Raw genomic sequence first — 24,472 nt, forward strand, 5'->3', positions numbered from 1 at the left:
GACACCGTGCCCGCGCCCCCCTCCACCCGGGCACCGGGCACAACGACCCACCCCGAGGTGACTCCGAGGCCCCGCCTAGCAGCTTGTCCCCAGGGCAGCACCTCCGCCAGGCCTTATTACCCTCCCCCAGGCCGCGCGCGCAGAGGGTCCCGCCCCCCGCCAGTGCGTGAGGGGGCGGTACCTCAGACTGACAGGACTCCAAGCCATCCCATTGGTCAGAAGTCTGAGTGACGTAAGGCTCCGCCTTCCCTTCGCCAGGTGTCCGCCCCTTTGGCCAGCTCTAGGTAGTTGACGTGTCGGGCCGGCAGGCTTCCGCTCCGCCCAGTGGCCGCAGCTAGTCACTACGGCGAGAGGGGCGGGGTGGCTGGGGCCCGCGCTCCTCATCGCTGCCGCTAGCGGCCCGCCCCGCCGCCCCGGCCCCCCCCGGATGACGGTATATATTCCACGCGGGCGCGGGACGCCGGCGAGTAGTAAAGCCGAAGAAGCCGGAGCCGGAGCCGGAGCGGGGCGGAGCCGCCGGAGCGCCGAGGGAGGTAGGGCCCCCCTCCAACGCGCGGTCCCATGCCTAGCGCGCGGACCGTCCACGCGTCGCCGCACCGTGCACCGCGCCGGCTGTCCGCAGCTCCGGAGGGGCGTGGGCTGTGTCACGACGGGGCTGGGACGTGCAGAAGGACTCGGGGGGACCCGGGAGAGGAGTCTGGGGCGCTGATGGAGTCCCCGGCGCGTGTCAGCGCTGTTGCGAGTGGGCCCTCACCTGGATGGGGAAGAAGAACCACGAGGATCTCAAGCCCGGGCTCGGGAAGAGTTGTGCCGTACCTGGGGGTCCCCGATGGGAATAAGTGGGCGCTAGAACTGTCCGGGGAAAGAGTTGGGGTGTTTTGGACGAACGAGAGCAAGAATTGAGAGCTCAGACAAGGACAGGGGATCGCAATGGGGGATGTGGCTAGCTAGCACTGGACCGGCTTTCCACTTCCCTGCCTCGCTTGATATTGATAGTGGGAGAGGGTTCAGATTTCAAGGTTTCCCCTCTATTGGCCTGGTAGAAGAAGCATGGGCCTGGAGGGCTAGCTCACATATGCTCTTGAAGATTTTTTTAAAGTTTGGCCTGATGAAATCTGAAATCGGGTAGTAGTGATTATGCTAATATGTGTGTATTTATGTGAGGCAAAAGTTTAGGTACTTGGAGGTGAAGTTCACTGGGCGTGGACCCAAGGGTTTGCTAGGAACTGAAGGCATTTGTCTATTTCACAGTTTGTTGACTCACTTGGCTTGGGGGAAAAAGACTTCATAGTCTGTGCTGTTAGTTAGTGGTTAGGACTCAGTCTCCTTACTGTTTTTTTTTTTTGTTTTTTTTTTCTGTTCTTTCTTTTTTTGGGGGGAGGAGAGCGAGGTTGCAAGACAGGGTGTCTCAGTGTAGCCCCGGCTGTTCTGCAACTAGCTTTGTAGACCAGGCTGGCCTCGAACTCACAGAGATCCACCTGCCTGCCTCTGCTTCTTCCCAAGTGCTGGGATTAAAGTCATGTGCCACTACTGTTGGCTTGGTACCCTTTTTACAAAAGGGGTTTACTAACCCATTTTTTAGGACATTTAACAACAGAGGTGGGGGGAAAGGGGAGGAAATGGGAAATACTGGACTTCTTTAATATGGCATTTAAATTCTAATAAAGGCGTGTTTGATAACGGTTTGTCATTTGTGTTCATCCAGATGTGTTATTGGCATATGCCAAATTTAGTCATAATTTCTAATGTAGATTTTTAGCTCTTAGATATTTGTTGTCAGTTCAGTATAAAAATCCATATCTTGCCGGGCATTGGTGGTGCATGCCCTTAATCCCAGCACTTGGGAGGCAGAGGCAGGAGGATCTTTGTGAGTTCGAGGCCAGCCTGGTCTCCAAAGCGAGTTCCAGGAAAGGCGCAAAGCTACACAGAGAAACCCTGTCTTGAAAAAAAAAAAAAAAAAATCCATGTCTTTATTTCTTTTCTCTGTTGCTGTATACCATTTACTTACCCAGCCCTCTTACCAGTATTAGTAGGAAATATGGTACTATACTGATGGTTATAGCTGTATCAGATAAACATAAATCATGCTTGTGAGTGTTACATAACATGTGAATGAGCTGATAGGATTTGATAACCTTTGTAGACTGCTGGTGTTCTGGGCTCAGATATCAAAGTTTACCATGAGTTGTTTTATTTGCATAAATACATTTTTTTAAGCACCTAAAGGGGAAGGGTGTTGAGTGACTGTTGTTGTTTTCAAGACAAGATTTCTCTGTGTAGCCTTGGCTGTCCTAGAACTTGCCCTGTAGACCAAGCTGGACTTGAACTCACAGAGATTGGCTTGCTTCTGCCTCCCAAGTTCTGGGATTAAAGACTCGCCCAGCTTTGAATGACTTTGAAGGAACAGTTCTACTTAACATTTGTCATAGTATGTTTGTATATGTACTTAGTAGACAGAGCCCTCTTTGTTTTCGACCCTTAAGGATATATGAAAAAGGCTGGGTTGTCTCATGAGGAGATGCATACATCAGGAAGTGAAATTATTTGCACAGGGTCAAATGTTGGTGGGGAGGGGCGACTAAAGGGAGGAGCCAAGAACTAGGACCCCTTCTTTGGTTACACGTGTCTCCACTGATCTTCTGACTACAACATGCTCCTTCAAGTCTTGACAAAAACATGGCTGTACATGAGACCCCAGCAATCATTCTTTGGAAAATAATACAAATCTACCTCTCCCCTACTGTCTTATTTTTTTATTTAATTATTTTTTAAAAAAATATTCTTTGAGAATTCTAAACATGTACCAACTATCTTATTACATGCTTTTAAAAAAATAAGTGGTATGACTCTTGAAACTTAGACATCAATTGAAATACTTTTTTTTTTTTTTTTCTTTTGAGACAGGATTTCTCTGTGTAGCCCTGGCTGTACTGGAACTCATTCTATAGACCAGGCTGCCCTTGAACTCACAGAGATCCACCTGCCTCTGCCTGGGATTAAAGGTGTGTGCCACCACCACCTGGCTGAAAAGCAACTTTTATGTGTAACCTATTCACATAGTGAGGGGGGGACTGGGGACCAACACAACTCACTGTAGTTTTGTACCACAAACAGCAAACCATGCCGGGCCCATAGATTGTGCTATGAGTGAAAAATTTCTAATGAAGCCATTGCCCTTGTAATGGAGCAGGATATTTTGCTACGTACTTGGTGATTATTACAAGTAAACTTGTAAAAGTTTACTGTGAAACAGTTGGTGTTTCGTTAGCAACAGCCCATTCATCTTGTGTTTCCTATGGGTCTTGTTTCCATCAAGAAGCCAAGCAGAGTGATCGACCTACCCATGTTTGTGCTCACTGTGTTGTGATGTTCATGTGATGAAATCACTGAAGGATTTGATTCTCCGAATCTGTCCCCTTGTAGAAGACTGCAGTAGCCTTTAGACAACTGCTGCCATCCATGTCCTGATCTTCTTGGAATGTATTATTCTGGGAGGTACCTTTTTTTTTTTTTTTTTAATTTTTTTATTGCTCCTATTGAGTAGATCTTTTCTTGTGTCTGATAAACTTTTTAGCTTTGTCCAACTCACATAATAGCTCTCTCATGTTCAATGGGTTGGGACTTAGTGCTGTGGAGTGCAGATTTCATGTCTTTAACAGTAGCATTTTATAGACACTTTTAAAAGTGCTTTCCAATCATAGTAAGTCACAAATACCCTTAACTTTAGAGGTAAGCACTCCTCTTTTTGTTTGTTTGTTTGTTTCTATGCCTTTGAGACAGGGTTGTGCTTTGTAGCTTGGACACATCCTCACTCTATAGCCTAAAGGACCCTCAGATTCTCCATCTTGCTTCATCCTCACAAATGCTAAGATTATGTCATTCACTATTCCATCTGGCTAAGAACTGTCTCTTCCATTTTGTAGACATGAAAAAATTAGGGCATTGGAAGGTTAATTAACCAGATCAAAATCACAAACTTGGACCATGGTAGAGTTGAGGTAAGAACCTACCCAGTCTGATTCTTAAACTCAGTGATGGTTGACATCAAATTCTAAAGCCTGTATTTAAGTGAGGCCTCTCCTTGGATTCTTTGTATCTCCTGCTTTTGTGAGGAGAAGGAAAGAAGATAGACTTGGAGGAGTCATATTAGGTGTGGTAGTGTGCATCTTTAATCCTAGCACCCAGGAGGTGGAGGTAGGCAGAGCTCAATGAGTTCAAGGCCAGCCTCGTCTATAAATCGAGTTCCAGGACAGCCAGAGATGATATACAAAGAAACCCTGTCTTGAAAAATAAAACAAAAAATTCTCATCAGAAGGTATTAGTAATATAGCCTGAGGAAAATTATATAACTTCTTTGAGCCTCATTTTTTCATTGATTGTGAAGATTATTTAAGTTAGGCCTCAGCATTGAATGAAAAACTTATTCCCATTTTATAGATACCAGTGTTGAAAGTATTTATGACTTAGTGTAAGCAATAAAATTAGGAGAATATCTGTTGGCAGAAATTTCTGTCCCACCCGCCAGTTCCCAAATAACCAACACAGAGGCTTAGTATTAATTATAAATGCTTGGCTGATAGCTCAGACTTGTTACTACCTAGCTGTTACATTTAAATTAACCCATATTTCTTATCTATGCTTTGCCACATGACTCATGGTTACCTCATTTTCTACATGTCCTGCTTCCTCGGTGGCTAGCTGGCATCTCTCTGACTCTGCCCTTCTTTTTCCCATCATTCTCCTAGTTTGGTTGCCTTGCCTATAATTCCTACCTGGCTACCAGCTTTTTTTTTTTTTTTTTTCTTGAGACAGGGTTTCTCTGTGTAGCTTTGCGCCTTTCCTGGAACTCACTTGGTAGCCCAGGCTGGCCTCGAACTCACAGAGATCCACCTAGCTCTGCCTCCCGAGTGCTGGGATTAAAGGCGTGCGCCACCACTGCCTGGCCCAGCTTTTTATTAAACCAGTCTGTATGTCAAATCTTCATAGTGTACAAAAGGATTATTCCACAGCAAATGTCTGACTGTTCCCAAGTTATTCTAGGTATGCCTAGTACAAGGGGTGGCTCTGGTGTGGCAGCATGGTTTGTTTTCATGTTGCAAGACTTCTGATGGTTGCAGGAGATGCAGGTGACTTGGGTCTCCCAGATGTCTGCCACCTTCTTCCTGTAGGGTTGAGTCCTTTGACTTTTTGTGTCTGGAGTTTCAGTGGGTGAGCCTGCACCTGCTGCCTTTTATCGCAGTAGCCATAGTGCCTTGGTGGACACAAGGTGTGGGCTCTCTCCCGAGTTTGTAAACTGTGTTTGTTGCTAAATGGTTGTGATGAGGTAGAAACTGTTTATCGGTAAGGGACCTGAGGCATGGGGAAGTTCAGTGATGCAGATGGACTGTGGAATGCTCTGCACTACTTTTCACTGTCCTATAAAAGCAGAATAGGTTGCTTGTTTGATGCCTCCTTCCCTCCAACCCCTGTATCTAAGCAGTTGGAATGCAATGGTTCTTCATAGTGAGCCTCAAATTTATCCCTTTCATTCTCTGCCCCCTGCCAACTAGTCTGGTTCATACTCTTGTTTTTTCTCTAGTCTTTCTTTTTTTAGTTAGCGTACAAAATAATGGATTTCATTATGGCATTTTTAGATGTATCATTATACCTAATTCATGTTTGTTTCCCTTCTGCCTTCGTAGTCCCCTTTTCTCCAGTAGTCTCCCTTCAGTGTTCATGTTGTATATACATATAAATAGATATCTACTTAAGTCTAGATTCTGCATAAAGAGACATATATGTTTGGTCTTTCATCCCTATATTCTACTCCCTTTAGACCTTTAGTGCATGTGTGTATGTGTGTGTGTTTTAGGTCTAGGTTCTGCATCTGAGAGAAAAATGCAATATTTGTCTGAATTTAGCTCTCTTCACTGATGGTCTTTAGTTCTATCCATTTTCTGGAAAATGACATTGCAATATTTATGACTGAATAAAATCCCATTGGTCTAGATAGCATATTTCCTTTATCAGTGTGTATGTTGATGGGTGTCTAAGATGGTTCTCTACCTTGGCTATTCTGACAGAGCAGCAAGAACTGTGGATGTGCAGGTAGGTATCCCTGCATGCTGACTTAGATACCCAGAAGTGCTGACAGCTAGGTCCTGTTTTAGTTCTACTTTTAGTTTTTGAGAAACCTCCATCCTGATTTCTATAGCATCATACAGGGTTTTTTTACATTTAATCTTGTCTGTGTGTGTGCATGTGCATGCGTGTGTGTGCACACCCACACACATGCCACAGAGAATGTGTGGAGACTAGAGAACATCTTAGGGCAGCCAGCTGTCTCTTCTCACCACGTGAGTCCTGGGGATAGACCTCAGGTCCTCCGACTTGGAGGCAAGTGCCTTTACCTGCTGAGCCACTTCTGTTTGCTTTTTGATGATAGCCATTCTAATTGGGTCCTCTTGCTTTTCATATCCACAGTTGTGTTTTAGCTTGCTTTCCTTCTTCTGGCTGTCTTTCTTTGCCGTGTATTCTCTACCATTGCTTCTTTCTCTCATCTTTTTTTTTTTTTTCCCTGAGACAGGGTTTCTCAGTGTAATAGTCCTGGCTGTCCTGGAACTCACTTTGTAGACCAGGCTGGTCTCAAGCTCACAGAGATCCTCCTACCTCTGTGTGTGTGCTACCACCACCTGCTCTTTCTCTCATCTTTTAAAGCACGTTGTGACAGTGCCCTGTGTACCATTCCACTGTTGACTTCCTCTTGCTTTCTCTTTGATCTACAGTCCATTGCTTGGTTTTCTATGGGATAGCGATGCCCTGTACCGTATCTCGTCCCTGTGCTTAAGCCTTCCCTTCCCGACCCTGTTTGTCTTCTTCATGCTCATTCCCTAGGGCCATCAAGGTCCCCCCTTTTTCCTACTCTTATCTGTACAGTGTGTTTGACCCTGGAGATACAACTAGATCGTGAACTTTTTCTAGCCAGTATCTATCTCAGATCTTGCATTCATCAGTACTAGGTGTGTGGTAGACTAAATATTTCTTCATTCTCATACTTTTTAGCACTGTGCAGTTTAAGAGTTTGCCTTGTGCCAGGAGGTGCTGATGTACACCTTTAATCCCAGTACTCGGGAGGCAGAGGCAGGCAGATCTCAGTGAGTTCGAGACCAGCCTGGACTACAGAGTGAGATACAGGGCAGGCATCAAAACTACATAGAGAAACCCTGTCTCGACACCTCTCCCCCAAAAAGCAATTGCCTTGTGATCATAGAATACTCACGTTCGTGACTAACAGGCTTCTTCCCTGATTGTTAAGTGTGCATCACTTTTCTTTGCAGTTAGAGATAATGCACATGCTCTCACTGTTTTCCTGTGTGAGGTGCAATTGGAATGCACTTTTCATGGTTATAGGTAGTCCCCTAACCACCCCACTGAAGATTGCTGTACTCTGAATACTATAGTTACTTTGATCATCGAGGCCAAGGAGAAGAGTTGAAATATGAAGTGGTAGCTTAGTGTTCTAAGGTAGTGCAGCAGCAATGATGTGAAGGGTGACAGTGAGTAAGATGCCTGGGATCACGTGCCGCTCCACGGGCCATGCTGAGTGTTGTGCTAGAGTCTCCTCGATGTGAGTAGTGATGACAATTCCAGGTAATGGAGAGTGGTGGGAAGTTAGATGAGACCTGGCAGTAAAGTACTTCATAGAGTACTGTCACACAGTGCTAATTATTGTCTTCTAAGTCTGAGCGTTCACAGATATTGAGTGTCAGGAAGGCAGAAGCTCATTTCTAAATCTTGAGTTCTTAAAAACATAGGCATACATAGCTTAATGATGGGGCTGTGGTCTGAGAAATGTGTTATTAGTCTATTTCATTACTAAGCAGGCATCACAGCATATATAACCTAATGCAGCTAGGATGGGGTGATATGATCTCAGGGGACCACTGTCAAACAAATGGTCTTGTTGACCAAAATGTCATTATGCTGTGCATGATTTTTTAGTAGAAAAATCCCTGCGGTTTGGAGTTGGACTTCTGCCTGTCCTTAAGTCCTCTTCTCTTTTTGGTTCACAGCTCTTACCACTCGGTTTTTACAAAGCTTCACTACCAGACCACTATGAATGTGAATGACCTCAAACTTAGGTTGTCCAAAGCCGGGCAAGAGCACCTGCTGCAGTTTTGGAATGAGCTGGAGGAAGCCCAGCAGGTAGACCTTTATATGGAGCTCCAGGCCATGAACTTTGAAGAGCTGAACTTATTTTTCCAGAAGGCTAACGGAGGATTTGATCATTCCTCTCACCAAGAAAAGGTGGATGCACGGATGGAGCCTGTGCCCCGAGAGGTGCTGGGCAGTGCCACCAGAGATCAAGACCAGCTGCAGGCCTGGGAGAGTGAAGGTACTGAGCATGGCTCGTGTCTTACACAGACCTTGTGAGATACGCTGAAATTACTCAAGTTGCTGCCTCGTATAGCTAACACTGTGCCTGTCAACACTAGAAGCCAGGTGACCCGCTGGCAAGTGACAAACAGCCTTGCCGAGGCGGCCGCAGTGTCTGCCATTGCTGATCTGTGATCCGCTTGAATTATTGATGCTTGGCTTCAAAGCTCTTCTCATACTAGTCTTTACTTGGCCTCAGTCTCTTTTTGTCTTTAATTCTGTTCCTTTGCAGGCTTATTTCCCCTGAAATTTTGTGGCACAAGTTAAATGTTCCAATTTAAGCTGCTTTCATCTGAACCTGCCTTAAACTGGCTCATGCCTGAATTTCCAGTTTTTTTTCCTTCTCTGTTACTCCCCAGTCCTATTGCTGCACGTGTTTTAGCTGAGGCAAATAATTCACCTTCCCTGGGTATTCTGTTATGCATTTCCTCCTGTATTTATGTTTATCTTTAGCTTGGTCTGGCCTGTGCTTTTCTTTGCTTAGTGGGTCACCTTGAAGGTCATGGAGTTATGCAGGCATTGGTTCTGCTGCTGTGGACTTTGTTTCATTTGTATGGTACTATAGATTGAACTCAGGGTCTTCTGCATGCTGGGAAAAGACTCTGCCACCGAGCTACATCTCCAGACAGGGTCTCAGTAGTTGCTTGCTGGTTTTGACTCACTCTGAAGGCCAGGAAGGCTTTGAATTTGAGGCCCTTCTGCCTCAGCCTCCCAAGTAGCTGGAGTTACAGGCCCAAGTCTTGCTGCACTCATTCTTTAAAATTGTTTTCTTTATTTTTATTTTATATGTATGAGTGTTTTGCCTTCATGTATTCCTGTACACCACTTGTGTGCAGAATCTTCAGAGGCCAAGAGGAGGGCATCAGATCCCGAGACTGAAGTTTCAGATGGTTGTGAGTTATTGTATAGGTGCTGGGAATTGAACTCAGGACCTCCGTAAGAGCAATCAATGTTCTAAACCACTGAGCCATCACTCCAGCTTCCTTACTCATGCTTTAAGATTCACATATTTGCTATTTTCAGTGCTTTCTTCCTTGTACCATGTTGGACTTAGTTGTTTACGCTTGCCTTTGCTCCCACCTTTAATAATAGCTGTTTGCATTTATCTTCCTCATTATGTCATACATTTTTGAAGAATAGCCACGTCCTGACTGTCGATGTATGTCAGACATCGTTTAGGAGGAAAAGTCTCAGTTATACATTGATCAGTGTTGTGTGTTAAATTTTTCCAAAGATGTCTTGTTCAAAATGTATAATTTATTCTCATGTCTAGTACTAATTTATACTCTTGAGAATGGCAGACTAGCTCAACTGTAGCCTTTTGGTAGAGTTGAAAGCTTTGTTTTTGTAATCTCGTACTCTTCTGTAATAAGAAGTTTGCTAAGTGTTATACCCTGGGCCCATGCATTATTACTTTTGCATAACTCTGATGAAATACCAGACAAGTCAGTTTAAAGGAAGAACTGTATACTTTGGGTGACGGTTTCAAAGAGTTCTCTCCATCCTGATCAGGAAGGCTTGTTGGAGCAGAGCAGTTCACATCATGGCTGACCTGGAAACGAAGAGAGAAGAAGGCCAGTGCTTCACTGGTTCCTTCTTTCCCTTTTATTCTGTTGGGCCCCACGCATAGGACAGTGTCATTCTCATGCACAGTGAGACTTCTTTCCCTGTATTTAATCTTCCCTGGAAATACCTTCCAGATGTACCCAGAATTGTCCCAGTCTCTTAGGTGATTCAAGACCAGTCAGATGGACAGTGAAGACATACCAGTGTGGCAGGTTTTCTCAGCTCCCAGCCTCCAAATCATGACACAGAGACTTACTAGTTATGAATGCTCGGCCTCAGTTTAGGATTGTTTCTGGCTAGCTTTTAAAACTTAAATTAACCTGTTTCTCTTCATCTATCTTTTGCCTCGGGGCTTCTTACCTCTCTTTCATTCTGTATGTCCTATTTTCCTGCTTCCTCCCTGGCTGGCTGGCACCCCCTGGCTGCTCATTCTCTTTCTCCTCTGTTCTTCCTCTACCTTGATTCTTCTTCCTACTTACTCTCTCTGCCCACCAACCCTGCTTATCCCTCTACTGTCTAGCCATTCAGCTTTTTATTAGACCAATCAGGTGCCTTAGGCAGGCAAGGTGAAACAGCAACATATTTTTACATAGTTAAACAAATGCAGCATAAACAAATGCAGCACATCTTCACATAGTTAAGCAAATAGTTTATTCCACAACAGACCAACACAACCTTTGAGTGTTTGTCTATACTTCTTATTAAATCTCTGCCTTGTTTTCTTAACTGAATGAACAAATGAGACTAATCTACTTTATTATAGAAATGAATATGAAAATATCAGAAATTGCCTGTAACTATATCAGATTTTTACTTTCTTATATTACCTAGTTGTGTACATGTTTACTTTTTAAAAATAACTTACTTGTTTTTATTTTATATGCATTGGTGTTTTTGCCTTCATGTATGTCTGTGTGAGGGTATTGGATCCTTTGGAACTGGAGTCACATACAGTTATGAGCTGCCATGTGGTTGCTGGGAATTGAATTCAGGTCCTCTGGAAGAACAGTCAGTGCTCGTAACCGCTGAGCCATCTCTCCAGCCCCATGTTTGCTTTTATAGATGTGAATAATGTTATAGCTGCAGCTTTATGTCGGTGGCTGGTTTTGCCATTGACTCCTTGAAAGAGGAAGATAACTGGCATCATTGGCATTCACTATACCTCTGTCTCCCTCTAGGCTGACAGATGTGCTGGTTTTTAAACTGTGTTCTGAAGAGTTCCAGGGAGTTCAGTCTAGGAGAGCTGTTTCGTTTAGGGAAGAGGAAGCAGATTCTAACTAGGCAGGTCTCTAACCTTTCACATCTCTCCTAGTAGTTGTACTTCCTTCTGTTCTGTGTATTGAATCGTTCTGTGAGGCTTTGTTAAAAAAGATTCAAAGGTTAAAAAGAGCCGCTTGGGAAAGATTGGTCGTTTGTTCAGAGGATGCCTTTCAGATCTGAAATGCTCAGGCCTGCCTAACCTGGTAGCCTCTTGCAGTGCCTAACCTAGCCTCTTACAGAGAGCAGTGCCTAACCTGGTAGCCTCTTACAGAGAGCAATGCCTAACCTGGTAGCCTCTTACAGAGAGCTGTGCCTAACCTGGTAGCCTCTTACAGAGAGCAATGCCTAACCTGGTAGCCTCTTACAGAGAGCTGTGCCTAACCTAGCTTCTTACCGAGAATTGGGCAGGGCCACTAAGGAGCGCGGGGAGCCTTTGGCTGATGTTGGACTTACACTGGCTTAGGAATCACTAACTGCCCTCCTCTCAGATTTCAGAAAGGCAACTCCTCCAGGCTAGAAGTGTCAAGGCTTCTCTCCTATCCCAGCTGCCCACCGGTTTTCCTTAGCACTTGAGGAGGGTGGAGCCTTAGCATTGACACTTAATGAATCTTACATAATGGCTACATGCAACGTCAGGGCATCCTTCAGTTTGAGTCTTCTTCAGCTTTTAATGGAGTGTGTAGAACTAATCTACATTTATGATTTCTAATTTAAAGTATAATTCACAGTTGTTAGAACCATGTATGGCCCAAGAGGGAGCAGAGCAAACTTCCTTGGTTGGCTCTGTATCCAGGAACAGTATTTATTTGTGGCTTAACAGCAGGGTGGAGATTTATAACTGACTTTGTATCCTTCTCATTTAGCCAGAAATTGTTGTGTGTTTGCGCATTCGTAGCAAAAGAGAGTTCTGCAGTTACTAATCAGAGGGAAGAGATTTCCATTGTGAAGACTATAGCACTGTGTTTTATATCCTCTGAAGAATCTCCTAATGTCTCAAGGACAATTTTGTTTTCTTCATGATGATGGAAAAAGTATTTTATAGTAGTTTCAAAATGTCAGTTTAATGAAATGATATTGAACATTTGAAACCAAAGGCTGAAAGTCAACTCTTAGGGGTTAATATGTAATCTCCTTGTTGAAGAGAGATCTTAGTTTAATTTGAGTTTTAAAGTTTTCTGGCTACACATAGATTGTGTAACATAGAACTACTGAGAACTGTTGAGATCTTGAAAGAGAAGCAATTAGAAGCTTTGAGAAGAATGCCATTTTAGTAAAGATAAACTAGGAAAAATATGACTGCTTAATATAAAATATCCTTTATTTAAAATGCACATTTAATTAAATACAGGTTAATCTCCCACTATTATACTAATAACTATTCAGTGTTACCCCTTTTCTTGCCATGTGGCATTTTCCTAAGAATTATAGTGGTGCTGGGAATGGATGCTAGGACCTTGCTGCATCCCCATACCTGCAGTGGTGTTCTTCACTGTGTATTGAAGTGTGGTAGAAAGGTAACTGTCTTGTGGAGGAGAAATGTATTCATAACACTGTCTCCTAATTTTTCTTAAATCTAGTATAATAATGTTTAAATAGATTTGTTTTATTTTGAAAGTAATAGATACTTATCTTAAAGAAATCAGAAAATACTAAAACTGTCAAAGATAAAATACAAATTTCTGCCATTCCGTAATCAAGAGAAAAATAATCACTAGTAATTTTGTATAATATTTTCTTTTACATTTACACATAGGATATCTTTTTGTAGAACTTTATATGGACTGATTATGAAATAGTTGAAGTATATTATGAACATATTTTGAGATAAATATATAGTGAATACCTACATATGTTACTTTGACTAAAAATTAATATTTTTTGATTTATGTTTCCTCCCTTTTATTTCCTTTTTTCTTTGTTATATTTTAAAGCAAATCCCAAATATATTGTTTTTATCATCATAGTTCAATATATGATTTTAAATATGTATACAATGCCAAACATATGGTCTCTCCAACCCATACTAATCACAATGCCTTTTTGTTTAATGCCAAGGGAAATTCATGGTAATGCCTTAGTTTATAAAATAAGTTCAGATAGAATGTTCTTGATTAGTCTACTTTTTGTGCTTAGAACATTTTCAGAAACAGTTTCAGTTGTAACATGGTAATTATATATGCCTATAGTCCTAATGCATGGATGTGGAAGCAGGAAGATGAATAGTTCAAGTCCATTTTGGGCTGTAAAGGGAGTTCGAGGCCAGCATGAGCTGTGTGAAGACCTTGTCTCGGAACAACCAAGCCAAGTTCCTTGTGTTTCAGCATTATTTCTGACTAGCTGTCTTGGGTAATTTTCCTTTATTTCCATTAGTTGAGTTGCCTGTTGATGCCCCTTGGCTTCTCCTGGAGTGCTCAAAATTTAAATGGTAGTTCTACTGTGCTTTGTTTCAGAAGTCCCCGTGATACCTTCCTTGTTGTAGGCACCTGTCCAGGTTAGAGCACTGGAGAGGAACTCGTCCAACCAGGAAGTTATGCAGGAAGTGTCTGACCTTTACAGTCACTGTAAACCCTGTTTCTTGTAATGTTGTCAAGAAGAGTGCTCAGGGCTCCTGGGCTCACAGGGCATGGATCTTCAAAGAAAGATGTTCTCTAGACCTGGAACTGTCTCACACTCTCTTAATATTTTTTTCTGTGTTAAAATCCTTCCTGTACGAAAGTCTAACTGTTGGTTCCTATTATGAAGACATAAAAATGAGAGTAAAGGGATGTGATTTTTCAGACTTTTCATATTTCCAAAGAATCTTGAGGACATATATATATATTTTTTTATTTTTATTTATTTTTATTTTTATTTTTATTTTTTTGAAACAAGTTTTTGCTGTGGTGACTAAGCTGGTCTTAAAGTCCTGCTTCTGCATCCAAGTGCTGGGATTACAAGTGTGAAGCACCATTCGCAGCCTGCTTTAGGATGTGAAAAATTCGTAGTTTCCTGTTACTTGGCCAAGTACATTTATGGTCAGTTAGTTTTTTTTCAAGTGATGCCCATATGAAATATATGCTGTTGCCACATAGTTTGAAATAATGTATCATTGCTTTATACCTAGAGGAACTCACTGAATTTTATTTGACTACTTAATTTCCAGCAGTATTTTCTCTGTCATTATAAGAAAGATATTAATTTTAGCACTGCATACTTACGATAAGCACTGAAGCATTACTGTAGTTACAAGGCTGGAAAAGCTGATCCCTTCAGCTAGGGCACTCCCCATTGGATTCTGTGAACAACTACATGCATGCATTTGATTTGGAACTGTCCTGAACTTGATTCTCCGTAGACTGCTTTTTCTCCTTCCATTTTGTTCTGTCCACTCAAAGGCTAGATTCAAGAGCATGACAAATACAGAAACCCTTTATGTAAGTGATTTTATATGTGTGTGGTATATGCACATAAGTATGTGAGTGTCTGAACCCATGCACGCACATGCAGAGGCCGGGACATCCAAGCATCTTCTGCTAATGCGCTCCACCTTATTGCCTTGAGAGAGAGTCCCTTTATGAAGTTCACCTTTTCCACTAGGGAGGCTGGCTGGCTGGCTAGGCTGCTTGGCCAGTAGCCCTTAGGATCCATGTCTCCTCCAGTCCTGGGGTTACAGGCGTGCAGTCATACTTAGCTTTTAATGTGCATGCTAGAGATTTGAATTCAGGCCCTTCTGCATACAGAGCTGCCCTTGTGGCCAGCGGGGTGTCAACGGGGCCACCAACCTGTGGGAGAGAATGAAAGGACAGGGCAACACAAAGAGACAGCAGCAAGACAGTATTCTGATCAAGCCGCCAATCTTTATTGTTCTCCACATGGTTTATATAGCATAAGGGGGGAAGGGGCAGGAAGGAGGGAAAGGGAAAGGGGGCGTGTAGAATGTGGAAGGGGTGCAAGACATGTGAGGCAGATAGTGCACCTGCGAGATATCGGCTAAGGTCACTGGTCAGGGGCAGTATATTCTGTTGCTAGGCTGACTGACCCTGGAATGCTCTTTACCTTCGGTTGTCATGGCACCTGACTGTGGGATGTTCTCTTATCTTGGGAGGCCTCTGGTTACTGCTCTGGGAAGGGGCTTATGAGTTGTTCTTTGGTTTAGCTAGTACTTTCTATGGTTCATGTTTGGTTCCTGACATCTTGGTCCCTAACACAGAGCAAATTCTCTCCCCACTGAGTCATCTCTCTCATCCATAGAAAACCTTTTTATTAAATTACAATATGTGGATTATATTATCTCTATAATCATATATCATTATATTATAATAGTGGTTGTTAAATGGAGGCAAGTTGCACATAAAAACATTTCAATCTGGAATGTGCAACTGGTGATCACAATCCTGGTTGTCTCTCCCATGATGACCAGACTGGGCACACATCCATCCACAGATGGAAAGAGCTGAAAAGAGTGTCTGTGGGGCTGGAGAGATGGCTCAGTGGTTAAGAGCACTTGACTGCTCTTCCAGAGGACCTGGGTTCAATTCCCAGCACCCACATGGCAGCTCACATCTCTCTGTTACTCCAGTTCCAGGGGACCAGACACCCATGGCAAAACAGCAATGCACATACAATAAAAATTAAAAAAAGAAGAAGAAGAAGAAGAGTGGCAAGCCGGGTCTAGGAAACACGTGCTGATTACTGGAGTATAGGATGAGGTTACTGTGGGCTGTTACTGTAAAAACATTACAGCTGAAACAGAGCAGAGCGGTAGTTTAGGGACATGGTCAAGGCGGGAGAACTTCATGGGGACACTTTGATAACTGGTTGCAGCTGAAGAGACATAAAAGCAGTGACGATGGCATCAGGTGAGCTGGTGTTAAAGGTGGAGCTGCCTGTGGGGGCTTAGGGGGCTTTGGGGTGAAGTAGCTGAGGGAAGTAATGTTCTTTCAGACTAAAAGTGAAAATGGAAAAAGACACATTAACAGGAAGGCAACCCAAAATGTATACCGGGTGTGGAGAATACATGGTGCAAAAAGAACAAAGCCTTTGTCTGAGATGTGTGTGCGGAAAAGGTGTTCAGAAGTAGGTCTGATTCTGGACACCTGGAGGTCCAGACTGCAGTTCTCTGTCTCCAGTTCCGATCTGTCACAAGGACTGACCTCATCAGACATGCGGCTGTCGATGAACTTTCCCCACTGAAGTTACCCCATTTAGTTTTCTTAATTTCAGCTTCTTATAAGGTACAGTTAAATTATATAGAAATAATAACAGAAATTATCTTGGTTTAAGCAAGCAAGAAAGAAAATTAAATCTTAGCTAGCTAAGGGTACTTTAAGGGTGAAAGTTATGGAAACATAATATGCTTAAAATAATTTTAAAAAATAGCTGGTAGCTGCTGAAGGAGGTCCTTGGACTGTAGTTATTAAAGAAAAATTGTGGACTCAGAACTGGAGGGCACTTAGTGTTTAAATTCTTACCACACCTAGTATATTATCTATGTGAAAACCTAATATTCAAAATACATAAAGTATAAAGTTAGCAAATTAGATAAAACTCATCCTACCTGTGGATTTGAAAACAATGATATAATCATCCATTGGTATTTTGGGGTGGTTCATTCTAGCCATTCCTCACTCCCATCCCCAAATCTGTTAATGTTTATGTCCCTTGTTTTTGCATATAACCTACATATGTCCTTCCCCTTATTATAAATAACTTCCAGGGTATTCATAATGTCTAGTGTAGTGTACATACTCTGCACATGACTGGTTGTCACACTGTGTCACTTAGGAAAGAAGATAGTATACATGCTTAGTACAAACACAATTTTTTCTTTTGATTTAAAAAAATTATTTTAGGATTATGTGTGTGTGTGTGTGTATGTGCGCGCGCCCATGGGGGCCAGAGGCATTGGAACCCCATTGGAGTTGGAGTTACAGGGCAGTTGTGAGCCACCTGGGAACTGAACTTGGGTCTTCTAGAAGATCAGCTGAACTCCAGCTCTAGAAAAATACCTTAATTTTAATATTTTATTGAAGCCTGTCTAGTTTTTGGTGTTTGAATGGGTTACCTAAACTTAATTCTGTATGTTGAATTGGAAGTTTTGTGATCCAAGTGTTTTCTTTTCCAGGACTTGCCCAGATTTCTCAGAACAAAGTAGCAGTTCTTCTTCTAGCTGGTGGGCAGGGGACAAGACTTGGAGTTGCGTATCCCAAGGGCATGTATGATGTTGGCTTGCCATCCCACAAGACACTTTTTCAGATTCAAGCAGAACGTATTCTGAAGCTCCAGCAGTTAGCTGAAAAAAAGTGTGGCAACAAGTGTGTCATCCCATGGTAAGCCAAGTCTCATGTTGAAACATCTCTTTTATAACATTCAGAACATACATGAACTTACCAGGAGACACACTTCCTGTTACCAGTGGTTTTCTTTGGAAGTGTAATTCTCTGTGTATGTATATAGTAATATATGTTATAGATATCTACATGACCTCAATGGCTTTACGAGGCAATATATCCTCTTTAATTTTTATACCCCCTAACTGAGCACCTACAAATTCCTTTCAGAACCCAGTAAACCCTCAGTTCAGAAATGTCCTACTGATGAATAGCCTGTATGGAAGAGGCTTTCTGATTGAAAACCAGTTTCTGAAATCTGAAGGTGTTTCTCTATTGTTTCTGGCATTGCTATGATTCCTTACCATTTTCTTTGTTTCCTCTCTCCAGCTTTTGGGGCTGCTTCTTTATAGTGTCTGAAATTTCATGATAAGCTGGTATGGGTCTGTTCTGGGTGCCTGTTAGGCTTTTTCAGGTCTGTAAGTACAGATTATCTGGTTCTTCCTCCCCTCCCCACCTCTTCGATTCTCTGCTGTGGTCACACCTCTACTCCTATGCAGTATGCAGGGCCTCTGTTTTGGTCACTGCCTCCTGAGCACCATGACAAGCAATTCTGGGCAGCCTTTCACTTCTCTGATCACTTTCTCACAGCAGTTTTGGAGGGTAGCATGTTTTGAGGGGGAAGCAGCTGTGCATTTGGCATCCCTCAGGGCCCTGATCTCATGACTTCAGTCCCATATGACCAACGAAACTGCTGGTTATTCTGTCTCCCAGCAACAGCCTCTGGTGCTAGTGCAGACTCCCTAGCCATACCAGCATCAGAAAAGATGTCAGGACAAAGCAGCTGCTGCTCACCCCAATTTCCCTTTGGAAGATCCTCCATCCCTTCCCTCCCTACCCCCCCCCCCCCCCCCCGTGGGGCGGGGCGGGTTTCAGGTCTGAATCCAGCTGCTCTGTGGCTCTCTGAACCCTTTGAAGACATGGTTTTTGGAATAATTTTCCAAGATGTTCAAATTCTTCTCAATACAAGTATTGGGATGCTGTGAACTCCATCCCCCATCTTGATTCCTGTGGGGGTTTTGAGGGACATCTGTGTCCTGTGCAGCCAAGCTTGTTATTTACAACCGTGGTTTCAACTTGTTTGATTTTTCCTTTCTCTCTTTCCTCTTTTTTTGTTTTGGAGCTGAGGATCGAACCCAGGGCCTTACGCTTGCTAGGCAAGTGCTCTACCACTGAGCTAAATCCCCAGCCCACTCTCTTTCCTCTTTTTACAGTGTTCCATTTCTGTTGTTATGCAGAGCGGTTTCTCACCTTTTATCTTTATATAAAACAAAGAATTGTGGCCCAGCTTATTACAAAGATCAAAATGTCCAGAATGACTTGTTTAGCAGACCTACTTAGTTTTATGTATGGGTGTTTTGCCTTCTTGTGTGTCTGTGCTCTACACACTTGCAGTACCTGCAGAGGCCAGAAGGCCTCAGGTCCTCTGGAAATGGAGTTATAGTGGTTAACTACCAAGTGAGGGCTGGGAACCAAACTTGAGTCCTCTGTAAGAGCAAGTGCTCTTAAACTGTGAGTCATCTCTCCAGCCCTGTTCTTCATCATTTTATTTATTCAGTGATTACTAATTGGGTTACTGTTTCTAAGTGCTACTAAGCACTTAGTATTGATCACTTACTGAAACAAAAATCCCAACTTTTATGTAGTTTATATTCTGATAAGGCCCTGAACTACTACAGTTTCTGATTGTAGTTTTAGATAGGCTTTTTCCTCGGCTACTCTATCATAAATTCAGTTAAAAGACGTCTTTTAATTTTTTTAATGTATATAAGTGTTTTGCCTGCATGTATGTCTGAGTACCCTTATGTGTGCCCAATGCCCAGGGATACAGGAAGAGGCACTCGGTTCCTAGAACTGGAGTTAGAAACAATGTGAGCCACCATGTGGATTCTGAGAATTGAACAGTGTCTCTGAAGAGCAGATAGTGGTCTTAACTGTTGAGCCATCTCTCAAGAACCTGAATTCAAGTTTTGTGGCAATAAGATGTATAACTTTAACTTCTATGATTGTAACTGGCTGGTGATCAGAGTCTGGGGTCTATTTCGGATTTTAATAAGAACTGTAAGAGAATGTTAGCCTGTAGTATTGCCGTTATCTTTTTCCCTCTATTTAGAATAAAACTTTTAATTTAGCATATACTTTCACAGAGTTCTAAATGCTTACATATGCCTCTGGATACAGCTTCTCTGCTTCTGGAAGCATGTTTGATATTGTTAGAGGCTGATTTTGTCATAAGGATTGCTACAATTTCTGGAAGAAATACAATAGCTAATTAATGTGTCTTAGCCAGAAAAAAGATGAAGTGAGTCAAATAAAGAAGCAGGCGCTCTCACAAATTCTCCATAGCTTAGGAAGTAGATTACACTTTCTTTTGCCCTAATTTATACAGTATCATTGCTTAGGAAAATTGGCTTTTCTTTTGTTAGGTATATAATGACCAGTGGGAGAACAATGGAATCTACGAAGGAGTTCTTCACAAAGCACAAGTACTTTGGTTTGAAAAAGGAGAACGTGGTCTTTTTTCAACAGGGAATGCTGCCTGCTATGACTTTTGATGGGAAAATTATTTTGGAAGAGAAAAACAAAGTCTCTATGGCTCCAGGTTTGTAATCATCTGTATTTAATGGTGACTTATTTTATTAGCAATGGGACAAATTATTAACTTTTGATTTCCTTTTGAATGTGATGATTTGGCTGTTAAAAATATCAAGTTCCCCCCTTCAAATTGACAGTGATTTAAAGAGTTGAAAATGTCTATTGATGAAATGGATTGACCCATTTTTACACTTGTGACTATCTACCCCTGAGCAGCTTTCTGTATATTCATTCTCTTCCCGTGTTATGAAATACATCCCAGTTTGTAAATATTGAAGTCTTCTGGTTCCCTTCACAGTGGGTCATGGTATGCTACTAGTGGGTTGTTTTATTTTTCAGATGGGAATGGTGGTCTCTACCGGGCTCTTGCAGCCCAAAACATTGTAGAGGACATGGAGCAGAGAGGCATTTGGAGTATTCATGTCTATTGTGTGGATAACATACTGGTAAAAGTGGCAGACCCACGGTTCATTGGATTCTGCGTTCAGAAGGGAGCAGACTGTGGGGCAAAGGTAATGTGAATGGTCTTTCTCTGTCAGTCTTTTTAAGGTGATCTGAGTGATTTAGAACCATTCATCCTTCTAGGGTATCCTCTGAACCATTCCATTTGTTTCCTTCACATGACAGCACTTGGTTCTAGAAGTAATGCAGGCTTATCATGAGTAAAAATTTAAAGTGTGTGAGGATGACTTTGAATTTTTGAGACAGCGAATGATGGTTATTACTATACCTGTGATAGACTCATTAATATCAAGCCATGTTTAAGCATCCTAACCTGTGTTTCTTCTGCTGGAGTCAGTAAGGGGTGTGTGGAAGAAAAAGCAGGTGTAGACTTGAATAAGGTATTTAACAAGGGCTTTCATGATTTTTTTTGTGAATAAGATAGAAATGATGGTGATTATGATTATGAATAAAGACATTTAGAGGTAATAAATTACTGCTGGAATGACCATAAACACAGGATGCAGGGTGGTTTGTAGTGCTGTATAAAGTAACGGCTTTAATGTGTGTGTGTGTGTGTGTGTGTGTGTGTGTGTGTGTGTGTGTTATAGATGAGGCTAGGAATAAGACACTCAGAAGAGAACTCAGAAGATTTAAAAATAATGATATAAACACTGTTTTAAATGAATAATACTCTCAATAAATAAAGTACAACACAATCATGTTAAATCCCACAGAGACTGACAAACTGATTGCAGGGTTTAGAGTAAGCATGGGAAGATGGTCAAGATACAACACAGGTTCATGTAACATAATGTCCTACAGAGCCATTTGTTTTGGTACAAATAACAGGAGGCTTTTTTTTCCAGTGTATGGTTCACCAATATGGTGTGTATATGGATAGCATTTGCTCTATTCACCTACTGAAGGGTGTCTAGGTTGATCCTATGTCTTAGCTGTTGTGAGCAATGAAGCAATAACCCAGGAGCACAGGGATAACCTTGAAATGCTGACTTCAGTTCTTTTGGACCTGTGTTCAGTGGTGGCATAGCTAGGGCACATAATGAATTTATTTTTGGTTTTTATAAGAAATTTCATATTGCCTTGCATAGCTTCTGTTTAGAATTTATGTTCCCACCAACAGTGTGTAAGAATTTCCTTTTCTAGGTCCTGGAGAGATAGCTAGTGGTTATGACCTGGGTTCAGTTCTCAGAACCCACACATCAGTTCACAACTATCTGTGACTCCAGTTCCTGGGGATCCAATGCCCTCCTCTGGCCTCTCTGGGTACTGCATACATACATGCTGGCAAAATATCCATAAACATAAAATAAAATATTTTTTTAAAGTTACCTTTTCTATGTATCCTCACTGACATGTTTTCTTTTTGTGACGATGTCCATTTTAACTGGATGATCATAAGGTAATAACAGAGGTGTAAATGCTAATGACCCCAATTTGATCATTACATTATATATATGTTTATTGAATTATACTGTATTGTATAAACATATACAATCATAGTAATTTAAAAATGAAATAATACATTGAAAAACATAGAGCATTTCAAATTGTAGTAAGAATGAATGATGAAACTGGCTAAGTAAAACTCATCTCTCCTTAAAAAAATCATGCCCAAATCGCTCCCAAATGGATGCACATTAAATATAAACATTAAACCATAAAGATGTTAAAATGTAGAATGTGTGTATGATTTTGATGTAAAAATAGAAACGTGCTCTGACGAAGACAAAGTGAATCACGTATGAACTGAAATATCTGTTAAAAATGAAACCTCAAGAGACACACCATAATCTTTGGTTAGAGATTTCCTATTATAAAAAAATGTAATTTCTCACCACATTAGTCTAAAAATATAATAATAAAAAATCATATTCAGAAGCTTCAATTTTAGCAAAACAAGTTTTGAGAGGTTATAGCGATAGGTCTGATAAGACATTTTCTTTTTTGAGACCAGGTGTGGCTGTTAGCCAAGGCTCCCCTTCCTAAGGGGCTGGAATTATAGCAAAGAACCAGACAAGACTCTAGCTCTGAAGAGAATAATTGATTTAGTTCATCTGTTTCAGGCATCTGTCTAATCAAATACCAGTAGCACATGCCATGTGTTTTAATAGCTACTGAACTGTAATGGAAACATAGCATATCGCATGTAAGCAAAACAGTGCAATTCTGACTTTGTTCCACTTGGTGTCACTCTTCTTTCTGAAATAGAAATCTTTACCGCTGTATGCTTCCGAGTCACTTCTAGTCTACCAGAGTAGACTAGAAGGGGCGTCAGAGATGACCTCCTTAGCCCATTTGATCAGACACTTTCTGAGTCCCAGATGAAGGGCCCTTGATGGTGTCTGCAGGAGCAGGACTAGAATTCATGTCTCCCAACTCTTTCTCTCACTTCCATTCAAAGACAGGCCCCTGTGGAGAATAGTCCTGTGTTTCCTGGCAGCTCAGAGACTGCCACTGTGTGCTGACTTTGTGAGTGCACCGTTTACAGAGAGATGTGAGTGCTGCCTCTCCGTTAGCTGAGGCTGCTGCCTAAGTCCAGCTGTGGTCTTCTATAGACTCCCCACCTAGTTTGGGGTCTGTCATTTAAGATCATAATCACTCAGTAAACAGAAAGGAATTCAGAAGGAACCAAGCTAAGACTAGGTTGACATATTTTAAAAAACTTAAGAATTGCTAACAAATACTGCTTTCTCCTACCTTTGTTTTGAGATATAAATTCACCTCTGATTACCAGGTGCTGGGATTGTACATATATGCCATTTGGCTAGCTTCCTCCTCCTCCTCCTCTTCCTCCTCCTCCTCCTCCTTCTTCTCAATATTCTTTTTGTTATTTTTTTATTATTTCAAAACAGTTTTGTTTTTTTTGTTTTTTTTTGTTTTTTTTGGTTTTTCAAGACAGGATTTCTCTGTGTAGCTTTGCGTCTTTCCTGGAACTCACTTGGTAGCCCAGGCTGGCCTCGAACTCACAGAGATCCGCCTGCCTCTGCCTCCTGAGTGCTGGGATTACAGGCATGCGCCACCACCGCCTGTCTTTAAAAACAGTTTTTAAGTTTAAATATATTTTGATCATATTCCTCCCCTCCCCCAAGTCTTTCCAGATCCTCTCCTCCCTACACACCCAACTTTAAGTTCTTTCTAAAACAAAAACCAAAAAAACCCCAAAGTCAAGAAAACAAAATAAAATACCACCCAAAAAGAATACAAAGAAACCATCAACCTGTAACCAAATAAAAGCCCCCCTCATTAAAAAAAAAATCCCTGTGAAATCATGATATGTTGGTCAACTATTCCTGAGCATGAGTATCAACCCTGGAGTGGTTGATATACCCAGTGTCACTCTGTTGGAGAAAACTGATTTTCCCTCTTCTAGCAGGTATAAATGAGAGGACAGTTCAGTTGTTAACCTTTACTCTAGTGGCTAGGTTTTCATTAATGAGTTCATTCATTCATTCGTTCACTTACTCATTTTTTTTATAATTAAAACAAAATAAAATAAAGCAAAAACTGTCACACTGAAGTTGGATAAGACAAACCAACAGAAGGAAAAGAGCCCAAGAGAAGGCACAAGAATCAGAGACCCACTTGTTTGCACACTCAGGAATCCCATGAAAACACTAAACTGGAGGCCATAATTTATATGCAGAGGTCCTGGTGCAGACCCCTGCAGACCCTGTGCAGGCTGCTTCAGTCTCTGAGCTCAGATGAGCTTTGAGCTTGCTGATCTGGAAGGCTTTCTTTTCCAGGTGTTCTCATCCCCTCTGGCTCTTAGACTCCTTCTTCCTCCTCTTCCACGGGGTTACCTG

General features: G+C 41.9%; 1 protein-coding gene across 3 annotated transcripts in view; it reads left to right on the forward strand.

Annotated features, from left to right (window-relative positions):
• Window positions 1-266: 266 nt before the first annotated feature.
• The window catches only part of Uap1 (UDP-N-acetylglucosamine pyrophosphorylase 1), a 37,797-nt gene continuing 13,591 nt past the window's right edge, over window positions 267-24,472 (forward strand). For all 3 annotated transcript variants that reach the window (XM_036202462.1, XM_036202463.1, XM_036202464.1), the window contains exons 1-5: window positions 267-533; window positions 8,052-8,374; window positions 17,345-17,549; window positions 20,036-20,211; window positions 20,544-20,716. In XM_036202462.1, the coding sequence (XP_036058355.1) occupies window positions 8,095-8,374; window positions 17,345-17,549; window positions 20,036-20,211; window positions 20,544-20,716 (834 nt within the window). In that variant the 5' untranslated portion in view covers window positions 267-533; window positions 8,052-8,094. The remainder of the gene's footprint in view (window positions 534-8,051; window positions 8,375-17,344; window positions 17,550-20,035; window positions 20,212-20,543; window positions 20,717-24,472) is intronic.

Source organism: Onychomys torridus, chromosome 11 (genome assembly GCF_903995425.1).
Source record: "Onychomys torridus chromosome 11, mOncTor1.1, whole genome shotgun sequence".
Lineage (NCBI taxonomy): Eukaryota > Metazoa > Chordata > Mammalia > Rodentia > Cricetidae > Onychomys > Onychomys torridus.